Source organism: Tachyglossus aculeatus, chromosome 11 (genome assembly GCF_015852505.1).
Source record: "Tachyglossus aculeatus isolate mTacAcu1 chromosome 11, mTacAcu1.pri, whole genome shotgun sequence".
Lineage (NCBI taxonomy): Eukaryota > Metazoa > Chordata > Mammalia > Monotremata > Tachyglossidae > Tachyglossus > Tachyglossus aculeatus.
In genome coordinates this window covers 20,091,936-20,104,831 of record NC_052076.1, presented here as the reverse complement: position 1 = coordinate 20,104,831, position 12,896 = coordinate 20,091,936, and the positions used below count along the sequence as shown (strand labels likewise).

General features: G+C 50.6%; 1 protein-coding gene across 1 annotated transcript; it reads left to right on the top strand.

The window, feature by feature from the left end:
• Positions 1 to 709: 709 nt before the first annotated feature.
• Positions 710 to 10,739, top strand: SCN3B (sodium voltage-gated channel beta subunit 3). The gene is made up of 6 exons (XM_038754166.1): positions 710 to 869; positions 4,138 to 4,301; positions 6,281 to 6,506; positions 8,174 to 8,312; positions 9,164 to 9,235; positions 9,809 to 10,739. Exons 1-5 carry the CDS (start codon positions 815 to 817, stop codon positions 9,225 to 9,227), a joined length of 648 nt encoding a protein of 215 aa, XP_038610094.1. The 5' UTR covers positions 710 to 814; the 3' UTR covers positions 9,228 to 9,235; positions 9,809 to 10,739.
• The last annotated feature ends 2,157 nt before the right edge of the window (positions 10,740 to 12,896 follow it).

Here is a 12,896-nt window from a genome sequence, read left to right as displayed (position 1 = left end):
CGTTGGGAACGGGGCGGGGAAGGGTACATACGTTGAAGGGTACATACGTTGAGGGGTGGATCCCTCTGCCAAAGTGGGACCGAAGGGCAAGGAGAGCCGACTGCGCGTGTCCGCGTCAGGGAGCACCCTCCCCCCTCCCCCCCCCCCCGCCCGACGGGGTCCACCGACGCCGGGCTTCGGCCATCTGAGGGCTGGAGCGCAGCCGGCCGGCGTCGACCTTCCCTCTCTCCCTGGCCGATCCGGCCCCGCCGCCCGTCTTTCCCCGGTCCGGCCCCGGCAGATCCCGGAGGCCGCTGCGCGAGGCGGAGCGAGCCGGCAGTCCGTCCCGGGGGTCCCGGGGGTCCCGGGGGTCCCGGGGGTTGGAGAGGGGCGCCGAGTGCAACCCCCGGGCCTCGGCGACGCGCCGGGCCCCGGGGCTCAGAGGCGGCCGCCGAGGGGCGGAACCGGCGGGCGCTATCCGAGGTGCTGCCGCCGGGCGGAGCGTGGGCAGGGTCGCGGCCGGGCCCGCCCCCTCGGGCCCCAGGGGGTCTCTGTGCAAGGCCCCGCAAGGAGCAGCCTTGGGAGGAGATTCCCTCAGCCCCTGCTGCTGAGCCCCTTGTTCAGCCCCCTCTCAGCTCCCGCCCAGCCGGCCTCCTCCCAGCTCCCCGCTAAACCCCCGCTCAGTCCCCTACCAGCCCGTGCTCAGCCCCCGCTCGGCTGCCCCTCGGCCCCCTCCCAGCTGCCCGCTCCTCAGCCCCTCGCCCAGCCCCTGCTCATCTCCCTCCCTGCCCCCACCCAGCCCCCGCCCGGCTCCGGAGCCTCGCCACCAGAGAGGATGACGGCCGCAAGCGACAGGTTTCCTCGAGTTGCCTTGCTGCTCATCTGCTGGGGTGAGTGTCAGCCCCCACCAGGGCATTCATGGCGAATAGTAATCGTCATCAGACTGCAAACGGGCAGTGGTAAGGGTCTCCTGTCGGGCACCTGGGCTGAGCCCCGAGCGTGGGCAAGTTAGGTGTCTGCTCTCGTCGTCCACCCTTCCCCCCTTTTCGAATTTCCCGTTAGTTCTGAGCGCAATTCTTTTCTCTCTCCTAAAAGGCAAGGAAATTGAATCCATTATGGAAATCACGTTAGGGATAGCAATTACTTGGCCATTCCCTTTCTAATGAAGAGCCAATCCTCTTGGAAATCCCACTGGGTTTTCATGTTGGCTTTCCCATTGTCCTCAGAGTGGCTGCCTTCCACACCAGCAAGAACCCCCACTCATCCGCTGCCTTAGTCACTTACTTTGAAAGGAGAGGGCAGACCAGCGCAGCATTTTGCGTGGCTGGAGAAAATGTAGTATGTGGGAATCACTCACTCTGATTGTTGTGAATACCTGAAGTTGAGTCGATTTTATCTCTAGAGTGTTGGGGTTCTGGTGCCCAGATATAGAAACGCCATAAGTGGACGTACATCCCTCCCTTTGTTGAAACGGGGCTGTGGGCTGTGTCCTCAGAAATGGCATGTATCTGGGTCAACTCCTGCCCTGACTGAAGTGCTGACATGAACGGTCTTCCTGTTTTGGTATTTATTTGTAAAATCTCTAACATTCCCCACCAGACTCCCAGGATGGCTGGGCATGTGAGGTGGGCAGAGGAGAGGCAGAGAAGAGCTTTGTCACAGACCAGAGGTTGATGAGGGAAGCGGGGAGCAGGGGGAGGTTTGGAGAAGGCAGTGGGGTGGCGGGGGGGGAGAACATAGCTGAAGGAAAACCAGGTTACCAGCCTTGGGACCGAGCAGGCAGTCCCACTCCCAGTGCTGTCATCTGGCTGAGAGGTTTCCCGCTGGAATCCCTAGGGGGGAGTGGAAAGCAAGAGAAAATGGGTTTCAGAACCCGGACATGCCTATGGAGGAAACTGTGAGTTGTGACGACTGCCCAGATGAAAGCCCATTTGGAATAAATGTGTGGAGTTGCAGGTCAACTCACCCTTGCTCCTCCTTGATTTGTATTATTTCAGTGCTTTGTAATCTGCAGAACCATTACCAAACCACAGGGCTGGGCACCAGGGCTCTAGGAAATCCTAATTGTGGAAGCTTAGGGAGGGAGCCTCATCTCGGAGCTTGTGTTGCATTTTATTTGCACTTGGCTCGAGCACCAGGCAGAGGACTCTCCTTCCTTAGTTTATTGTCTAATTTTAGCTCCATCTGGAGTTTGGAAATGTCTCACCTCCTTCGTTTGCAAGTCAGTCAGTATAGATTGGCCTCCTATGTGCAGAGCCCTATCAGGGCACTGAGAAGAGAGACAGAAGGTGAAGAAAAAGACATGGTCCTTTCTGGGACTGACTATCTAAAGTGGGAGCCAGAAGAGACATAAGGACAAGTAGGTGTTAAGTTGCAGAGGCATTGGCTATAATGGAATCACAAGAGTTCCAGGGGAAATAAAGCAAAGAGAGAGGCATGAGAGAGGACACTTTATAAAGCATCTCTCTTAGAAAGCTATAATAATAATAACGGTATTTGTTAAGCACTTACTGTGTGCCACTGTTCTAAGCACTGGGGGAATACAAGGTGATCAGGTTGTCCCACGTGGGGCTCACAATTTTAATTTCCATTTTACATTTTAACTGAGGCACGGAGAAGCTAAGTGACTTGCCCAAAGTCATACAAGTGACTTTGTGTGACAAAGTGGTGGAGTCAGGATTAGAACCCATGACCTCTGGCTCCCAAGCCCGAACTCTTTGCCACTGAGCCACACTGCTTCTCTAATCATCAACAATATCCAAATGGCACCTTTTCTTCTAAGGCATGCCAAGAGTCTGGTACTTCCCCCTCAATTCCAATATCGCTGGTGTGGGAATGAAGCAGCATGGCCTATCAGCCCCATTTTATAGTCCCTCAGGACTCAGTGTGGAGCTGCAGTTAGATCCCAGGTGAACCAGTTGACTAGGACACACAATCTCGTTCACTTGTGCTATACCATCTTAAACAGTTCCTCTAGAGAAAAGACTACAAGTCCCTAAACAGCCGAGAAAAACAAAAGAAACTAACTCTCCAGAATCCCAACTGAATTCTGACCTGGCGATGGGGTAGACAGACTTTATTTCCATTGAGGACTAAGATGGCTGCCAGTGATCAGCAATCCCTTTCTTTTTCTCTCCTCTGGAGAAATTCAGTGCCAGGCAAGGCTGGAATCAAGCACCCAAATTAATTTCCTCTTGTCAACAACCTTTTCCTGTCTGTGCAGAGCACACATATGTTCATAGCCACAAATAAATCATAAATGTATGTGGTTCCCTTTCCACTCAAACCACAGGGCAGTGAAAATGTGGTGTATTTTGCTGTAATATTACAGAATTAATTCAGTGTCATTGAGTTTGGCTGGGGAAGATGGAATGTTTTATCATCTAATGGTGTCTGTCTATGGACCTTTCTATTGCCTAGGGGGCATCTGATTGGCAGCCGTTGCCTGGGAGCCTTAGCAACTCTGGGTTAATCCCTCTCCTCACTGTTGTTTGCATTGTGAACTTCTCCAGGGCTGCACCAGGATTAGAGGGGGCTGGTTTTGGAACTGAAATAGCTGTACATTCTGGCTAACAGGTGGATCTGCTTACATCAAGCAATAAATCCACATTATTTTTGAGTATCTATTGTGTGCAGAACACTGCCCTAATCTCTTGGAGGAAGTTTGCAGGAAGAGGAGAGAAAGCCTTGGGAAAGAGCTAGTGGTGCATGATTCCAGAAACACTTCTTTTCTGCGTGGCCCTCTTCTGCTAGACTCCACCAATAGTTAGATCAGCCTCTTGCAGACCCCGATCATAAGACTTATTTCCCCCTAAAAAAAACCTTTAAAATTCCCTTGGGTCCTGTCAGATCCAGCCATGCCTTCTCTTTCAAGCAAGCCCATATGGAAAGGAAAGGGAGTTGGGGGGAGAGAGGCATGGGGAGACCCTTTAGCCTGACAATGAGGATTAAATTGGCTATATTTTTTGGATTATTCAGGTGAAAAAAAACTTCTTACCAAAAATATCCAGGCACCGTAATTCAAGCCAAAAATGTCCTGGGGTGGATATAGGCCTAGCTTTAACTTTCGTCCTTCTCCAACCCGACCCCACTGGCCTTTGGTCTTCGGTCACTTCTCTGATTCCGGATGTACATCCTCCATGATCCTTCTCTCTCCAGTGAGCATCGGCTCTCCAGTATGCGTGGAAGTCCCATCTGAGACGGAAGCTGTGCAGGGCACTCACATGAAACTCCTTTGTATCTCTTGCATGAAGAGAGAAGAGGTGATGGCCACCACTGTTGTTGAGTGGTTCTACAGACCTGATGGTGGTAAAGACTTCCTGGTATGTAACTCTGCTAACCATTGCTCCTATTGACCTCCAGGGCAGTAAAATAAATTTCCCAAGTACCTGGAGAAAAGATGATTTGACAAATGAAGCCTTCCATCTCTAAGGAACAAATATGGTGTGAGTAAATCAGCTATCAGGAAAACAAAGGGCAGCGCTCCAACATCTGGGGTAATAAACAAAGGAAAGCATGGGTAAATGAAACCGACTAATAATCCAAAAAGAATCATCAAAGGTCAGGGCATCATTTTGAGCCTGAGGGGTAAGGGTGACATGGATCTAATGGGGATGAAGGCCAAAGAGCTACAGGCTGAAAGCCACCATTTGGGGTCTTTTCAGTTCTGACTGGAAAGCCTCAAGTCTACTCAGAGAGCCAGGATAACAAGCCTAAGAACCCAGCTCAGAAACCTGTGGGGCAATTATCCCATTTTTAACCTTCTTTCCTTCCAAAGCTGAAAAACAAGCAAAGTGAACTGAGTTGAATTTCATTTCTTTCTGTTCCTATGCCTCCTCCAGTGAAGAGATTTAAATGTCAAATCACATGGCTGGGAGGAGAGGCTGGAGGATATTAAAAATAGGAGAGATTCTCAGATGCCTGGGATTTGGCTGATGTTTATATGGGAGAACTGAAGTGTAGTTTGAAAAAAAACCTGAAACATATCTGTTCAGATTCTGCTGTTTGGTCATTATGATGCCAGCCTTGTTAACTTCAGTGATAACAGAATTGTAAATTCACACTTGATCCATGTCAGCTCAGCTCACTTTGATAATAATAATAATATTAATAATAATGGCATTTATTAAGTGCTTACTATGTGCAAAGCACTGTTCTAAGCACTGGGGAGGTTACAGGGTGATCAGGTTGTCCCACATGGGGCTCACACTCTTCATCCCCATTTTACAGATGAGGGAACTGAGGTCCAGAGAAGTGAAATGACTTGCCCAAAGTCACACAGCTGACAATTGGCGGAGCTGGGATTTGAACCCATGACCTCTGACTCCAAAGCCCGGGCTCTTTCCACTGAGCCACGCTGCTTCTCTGAATACCAGGTTGGGCTCATAAAGAGAGGGCAGTGGGTTCTGCTTCCTTGTGTAAGTTCCTCAGGTGACTGAGACTGCACAAATGAAAGCTGCTTCTAGGGGTGCTGGTGACCCAACCCTTTTCCTTCCCTACCTTTCATTGATTCATTCATTCATCCAGCTTGCCTGGACTTTGGGTCCTTAGGGCAACAGCAAAATGGGAATATGGGAAAAGAGGACTAGAAATGCTTGAACCACTACCTGTCAATAAGGAGGCAGGGAGATGTCAGGGGTCCAGAAGTGGGCTCAGAGAGTTGTCAGAATTCTGGAGGTGGGCTCAGGAAGATGCCAGCGTTCCAGAGGTAAGTTTGTGTTCTGGAAATAGGCTCAAGGTGTTGTCAGGGTTCTGGAAACAGACTTGGGGCTCTGGAGATGGGCTCGGGGAGTTGTCAAGGTCCTGGAGGTGGGTGGCTGAGGGAGTTGTCAGAATTCTGGAAGTGGGCTTAAGGAATTATTGGGGTTTCAGAGGCAGGCTTGAGGTTCTAGAGGTGGGCCAAGGGAGTTGTTAAGGTACTGGAAGTAGGCTCAGGGAGTTACTGAGGTCCTGGAGTGGGCTCAGGGAGTTGGGGTTCCAGAGCTTGGTTCAGAGGATGGTCTTTGGAATCACCAACTTCATTGTTAAGCCTTTGCATCTCTCCAGCCCAACACAAGGTCAGGAGTTAGACAAAGAGTGTTAGGCTTGCCCCAGGAAGGCCCTCAGTCTAAACAGAGTTTTCTTCTGAAAAACTCAACTTTTTGAAAAACTCAGTAGAACCCACCTGTCTCTCTCCACCTGTCTTTTTCTTTGTCGGTCTCTGATTGTGTGTTTTTCTCCATGGTGCTCTCTTTGTGCTTTTCTCTCTCTGTGTCCCCATCTCCCTCTCTCTCTGGCCCTTGGGTTTTCTCCATCACTTCAGATTTATGAGTACCGAAATGGCCACCAGGAGGTAGAAAGCCCCTTCCAGAGCCGGCTCCAGTGGAATGGGAGCAAAGACCTGCAGGATGTCTCTATCACTGTGCTCAATGTCACACTCAATGACTCTGGGGTCTACACCTGCAATGTCTCCCGGGAGTTCGAATTTGAGGAGCATCGCCCTTTTGTGAAAACCACCCGGCTCATCCACCTCCGGGTCACGGAGGAGGGTAAGGGTGAGCAGTTTCGGGGCCCAGAGTGGGGGTCAGGACCCCTACAGTGCATCCCCAATCTCCATCCTATGGGGCAGGCCTTTTTGGGACTGGTTCTTAGCGTTTTTGTGGGGGCACATGGGTGTATGTTGAGGAGAAACTTCAGAAAAATACCCGGGTTGTTAGAAACACATTAGAACATCCTTTCTCTCTCCAAAAGGCAGGCATCAGAGCCCTCAGAGGTGGGGGAGCTGCCTTCTTATAATGAGCGGACCACCCTTTTGACCTTGGGCCCAGGGCTTCAGGCAGCTTGGCTGAAGTTTCTCCCTCCTTGGAACATCAGGTCCTTGATAGGGATTCTAGACCATCACTGACATCCAGACATGATCCTACACAGACCATCTCTCCCTTTGAAATCTCCATGTGGTTGGAAAGGTCTCTATAGGGGTTAGCCCTCACCCTTCCTATGGCAGTTTGAGCCCAATCCCTCTTGTTCTGCCCCAGAGGATACTCCCTATGTACCAGAAACTGTCTGCCCCTCAGCCTTGTCCTCTCCAGGTTAAGTAACCCCCACTTCCTTGAGCCTCTTGCTTTTTCCCAGCTCTTCCCCCACTTCCATCACTCCGAAAGGGAGACAGCAAGGGGTGGGGAGCCAGCCCAAGGGCTAGAAGAAATGCAGTGGGCTTGGAATGTGGCTGTCCGGTTCACAGCATAGGGTTTTCTCCTTGACAGAGGTCACTGGAACTGAGCACGTTTGTAACCAGATCCCTGCCAGAGGAATAAGAGTCAACCTATAGCAGAAGCAGAATTAGCATCCTAACTAAAGCTTGGAGATGGCTGGTTTCCAGGCCCCGCACCTATTTAGAGTCAATGTCCTGGTTTAATCACTGGTGGCAGTCTTTCTTAGGGAGATGGGGAGGGAACTGCAGTATCCCCTATAGAAGCGAGACAGAAATAGTTCTCTGCTCCCTCTTCCTGGTCCCTCCCCCCCAGACCATGTTCCACCTCCATCCCCCCTGCTTCTCTCTCCCCTCCCTTTCTCCCAGCCTCAGAAACCCACCAGTAGATGCTATGGAGAGGTTGAGGCAGCCTACAGAATACCTGAATACCTCAATCCAGCAATCAATCAGTCAGTCAATGATTCTATTGAGTCCTTACTGTATAAAGAGCACTTGAGAGAGTACCATAGAGTAAGTAGACATGATCTCTGCCCTAAAGGGTCTTACAATCTAGTATATCAAATATAGTGTTTTTATTGCCAAAATGCTTTTCACATTAAACTTATCTCATTTTTGCCCTCACAACAGCTCTCTGAGGTAGACAGAAGGCACGTATCCCCACTTAGCCACTGAGGAAATTGAGATACTGAGAGGCTAAGTAACTTACCCACGGTCACACTATCAGAACTCAGACTCAAGCTTAGGTCCCCCAGCTTCCAGAGTCTTCTATTACACTAAATTGTGGGCTGAAGGTTGTGGTAGTCCAGGTGGGGATTGGGGGCAAGGGGAGAATGGTACTGTTAGGCTCCCACTGCTTGATTTTCATTAGGCCCACTGCCTGATTTTCTGGGAACCTGTCCAGTGCTTTTTTTCCATTGCTTGTTTAACCCAGAAGTTCTCCTGAAGTTGGTGGCTCCAGATTCCTTATGATGGGGCGAATCTAACTCCCACCCCTTGACCCTACAGCCGGAGAAGACTTCACATCTGTGGTCTCAGAGATCATGATGTACATCCTGCTGGTCTTCCTAACTTTGTGGCTGCTCATCGAGATGGTCTACTGCTACAGGAAGGTGTCCAAGGCAGAGGAAGCTGCTCAGGAGACCGCGTGAGTCCCAGGAGTCCCCTACTCCCGGTAACCTAGGCCCTGGGCACTTGGCCCAGTGGGCAGACGGGGCTAAGACAGCTTCCAACCTGACCACTCAGGAGCAATGGGGAAAACAGAGCAGGAGACTGGAGGATCCTAAGTGGGAAGGGTGAGTAACATGGGGTGGATTCGGGAGACGCTGACACCGTAGGTGTTACTGGCCAGTTAGTGTTGATCATTTAGAGTGAACGACCCTCGTGTTTTGGGGGCTGGGGCTCCTGCAAATCCCTGGATCCTGACAGGGGACAGCCTGCCTTTTGGGATGCCACCGGTTCACATGGAGAAGAAAGTCAGTGAGTTTCTGTGGTAGAAGTGGTATTTATTGAGCACCCACTGAGTGCAATGCAATGTACTGTTTGGAAAAGTATAACAGAAACAGCGGACATTTTCCCGGTTCTCAGGGAGCTCACAGTTTAATGGGGGATATGTAGAAGATGTTCACAAAGTGAGGAATCTTAATACATAATTGAAGGTACAGTTGAACAGTGCCCCCCACAGAGCCCAACAGCAAGAAATCCACATGGCCAAGGACTCATTCCCCATAACCTGGCCCCTTCTGTAAATGCAGCCACCTTGCCTTGGACAGTATTGAGGCCTCTTTTTCATCCTTGCAGTCCACCAAGTTTTGTAACACTGCCCACCTCCTGGGGCAGGGGGAGGGGTTGGGGGAAGGGTGGGGAGGATGGGAATGTTGCAGGGGCAGACCAGGTTGGCACATGTCCCTGCTCCGGAGCCTCTGTTCCTCCAGCTTGGCCTCTCCTGCCCCCTCTCTGAACTGTGGCTCATGATTTCCTTTTCTCCTCTGCCCCCAGGTCTGACTACCTTGCCATCCCATCAGAGAACAAGGAGAACTGCGTGGTGCCAGTGGAGGAGTAGGTGGCAGGGTGAGGCATGAGGGGGAACTCAGAGAAGGGCAGGGGGGCGGGGATGCTCAAGACCTATAAGTTCTGACACCCATTATCCCCATCCCCACTCAGGGGGTGCTCAGGATCCCTTCCCCCCAGCTCTGGGTGTAGTGGGAGGTGCTGGCCACTGTTGGCTGTGCTAGGTCCTACCTTGAGCCTGGCTATCTGCAATGCCTCCCCCCACCTCTAAGTCCTGACTTCCCATTTCAAGCAAGGCTAGTGGGTGTTGGGCAAGGAAAGAAGCTCTAAGGGAGCGGGGCCAGTTGCAGTCCGGCTGTGTCAGCCCAGCTCTGGGGACAGTGAGTCAGTAAAGCACATTCCAGTGTTTGTGTGTCTGTGTGTGAGAGAGAGAGAAAGAGAAAGAGACATTAGCTCAGGCTCTCTGTCAGGGAGTCAGGATTCCCCCAAAGGGAAGGGATTCCTGGGATGGCAAGGAGGGAGGTGGGGACCAGGTGCTGTAGAGAGTCCCCCCAACACTGGGTCTTGGCTAGATAGAACTTGGGCAGGAGCCTGGGGAGGGATGACCACTTGAGCCTCCTCTCTCATTGGTAGGCATGATGAACTCCTCTGGGCCCAGGGCATGGGCAGGCCAGCCACCTCTGGACAACACTACAACTGAAGAAGGGAGTCCGGGCAGGGAAATGAAACTTCTCCTCCAGGGATTTGACACACAGTTTTCTGACCACTACTGCCTCCCAGGTCGGTGCTCCCCTAGGTGTGTTTTGCCATGAGATGCCCTACCCTGGGTACCAGGCTCTGCACTCAGCTCTCCTCCATCTGCATCTCAGTGCTGCCAAGACCAGTCCCTCCCCCTTCCTCCCCACTAAGCCCCATCTCCCATCACGGCTCTGCAGGTGCTGGTAACATATCACCCCCTTCCTACCCCAGCTTCCCCCCTCAACACCTGGAGGGACTGCTCCAAGCAGAGCTGGACACCGTCGGCATCTGACATCTTCTTGGAAGAAGGCTCTTCTCCTTGGGCTAGACTAAGCTTTGGTTTATTTTCCATGGGCTTTCCTAGCAGGGTAGGTCCTCACTTGCTAAGTCAGCCCCCTAGGGATGCAGAACCCCTGGGAAGTTGTAGCCGGAAGTGCTGGAAATTAGCCTTGAGCAGGACCATCGGAGGCAGTTGGAGCCACATCCCCTGAACCAGCGTGAGCTCCACAGAAGCAGGTCTTCCTGGCTGGGACGCTTGTTGTCCATGGCCTCTGCTCCTGCCTCACCTTGGATTAACTGGCCAAGAATGAATGAATTGGGCTGAGGTCTGTGTTTCGGGGTAGGGATTGGGTGGTTGGGAATCTATTTAAGGGGCATCAGGGTAAGACCCCCAGATCCCCAAATTGGTCAAGTTGACCATATCCATTAATCATCTGTCTCTGGTTTTCAAACCTAATGAGAACGGAATCCTTTTCCTTATAATAATAATAATAATGATGGCATTTGTTAAGTGCTTACTATGTGCAAAGTACTGTTCTAAGCGCTGGGGGGATACAAGGTAATTAGTTTGTCCCACATGGGGCTCATAGTCTTAATCCCCATTTTACAGATGAGGTAACTGAGGCACAGAGAAGTTAAGTGACTTGCCCAAAGTCACACAGCTGACAAGTGGTGGAGCCGGAATTAGAACCCATGACCTCTGACTCTCAAGCCCGGGCTCTTTCCACTTAGCCATGTTACTTATTTCCTGCAGTCCTTATCTTCTTACCTCTCAGTAGGTGATTGTACTCTTCTCCCTGATTTTTCCGCTGAGGGGAAAGAGGCACAGGAAGGGGCTGTGACTTGTCCAGGATCACGCAGGAGTTTGGGGCACAGGGGGAATGATAACTCAGACTCCCACGTGGTTACCCAAGTTGTTCTTGCTAGGGATTTTTTTGGCTTTAAGAAAATGACAAATCCCAGGATGCAGTTAATGAGAGAGGAGAAAAACACCATATGTGGAGCTCAGATGCCAGGAGAACAAACACCAGGGTAGGAAAAGATCAGAGGGAGGAGAAACTTGTGGGTTTTTTCAAAAAAAAAAATTCATTCCTCACCACTGTCAAATAGTTCCCCAGGAACCAGTTCCAGGTCAGTATTATGGAGGAATCTTAGCTTCCCCTGGAATACTCCACAACTCACCCTACTATTCCACCAAGGCTAACAGTTCCAGGGACAATTTCTTGTGAAAAGCAAGCCCTGGTTTCTCGGCTGAGACACTTTCCCTTATGTAACTAGGTTCCCCTTCTGTCTCTCCCATACACCAACATGTTCAGAAAAGTGGAGCCTGAGGTTAGAGGGAGGAATGTTTAACTGTCTGTTTTGATTAAAGTGCCAGCACCAGAACAAAACCAAATGGAAATAAATTGCAGCAGGTGGAAAAACTGGAGAGTTGAAAAAGTTAACTAGCTTCCTAGGGCCCTTGCAGAATTGGTGCAGCCATCTCTGGAGACAGGGAGATGGTCAGGTTGAACTTAGGCTCTTCTAGGTCTGGGAATCCCATTGGACTGAAGAGATCTCAGTTTCTGCTGGAGTTTTGGGAAACCAAGAGAGAACAGTCAAGAAACGATGGTTTCTAGGTTAAGAAGCCTGAGCCCACAAACCAATTCTAGAGGTTTGAGCAACTGTGGCATCCAGAACTAGCTTTCTGAGTTCAAAGTATTAGAGCGCATGCGGTGAAATCGCCATCTAGTGCCCACAATGGGGTCAACACTTGCATTTTAAAGGAAAAATCTTGGATTTGACTTTCCAGTGGCGACTTAGGGACAAATGCTTTAAAGTCTGGATTTCTTTTGGAGAACACCCCTTTGAAAGCATTTTTAAAAGAGCACCACCAATCAGACAGAGACAACTGAGAACTCCAAGAGGCTAAGCAGGAGAGAGAGTGCCCTGTGAAACGTACATTGTCAAATTATCTTCTCAGCCCCTACACCCCTCTTAACCTGTAGGCATCAATGGGTGTTTCTTCTTGCGGGAGGGGCCAGTCTGGCTGTTGACCTGACTTGCTTTGAGGTTCCATCCCAGTGAATAACCATTGCTAGGCAAGAAGCCCTGCACTAAGGGGATTCTTGCTGTTTTCATGGATGAGGTCCATTGCCCCAGTAGAGAATTGATGTGCTTGAACCAGCACATTTCCAAATCCTTCATACTCTGAAATCTAAAAGAATCAATAGGACTCCTTAATAATAATAATAATAATTTTGGTATTTGTTAAGCACTTACTATGTGCCAAACACTGTTCTAAGCGCTGGGGGAGATACAAGGTAATCAGGTTGTCCCATGTGGGGCTCAAAGTCTTCATCCCCATATTCCAGATGAGGTAACTGAGGCACAGAGAAGTTTAGTGACTTGCCCAAAGTCACACAGCTGATAAGTGGTGGACTCCCAAGCCCACACTCTTTCCATTGAGCCATGCTGCTTGATGTCCAATCTCTGGATCACCACTGGCCTCAGTTAGCAGGGATCACCCCAGAACCACCATCTACTGGTGCCCCAAAACAGGCTGGGGAGGGGCCCTGTCTGGTCGGTGTTTTCTTCCCCCTCCGGGGAAAGCAAAAATCAGCATAGGGACTACGATTGTGGATGTCACCGCATTCCCACCTGGGGGGTAGGGAGAGAGGAGCGGGGCAGGAAAAATGACTTAATATTCTTTTATATTCCTTAA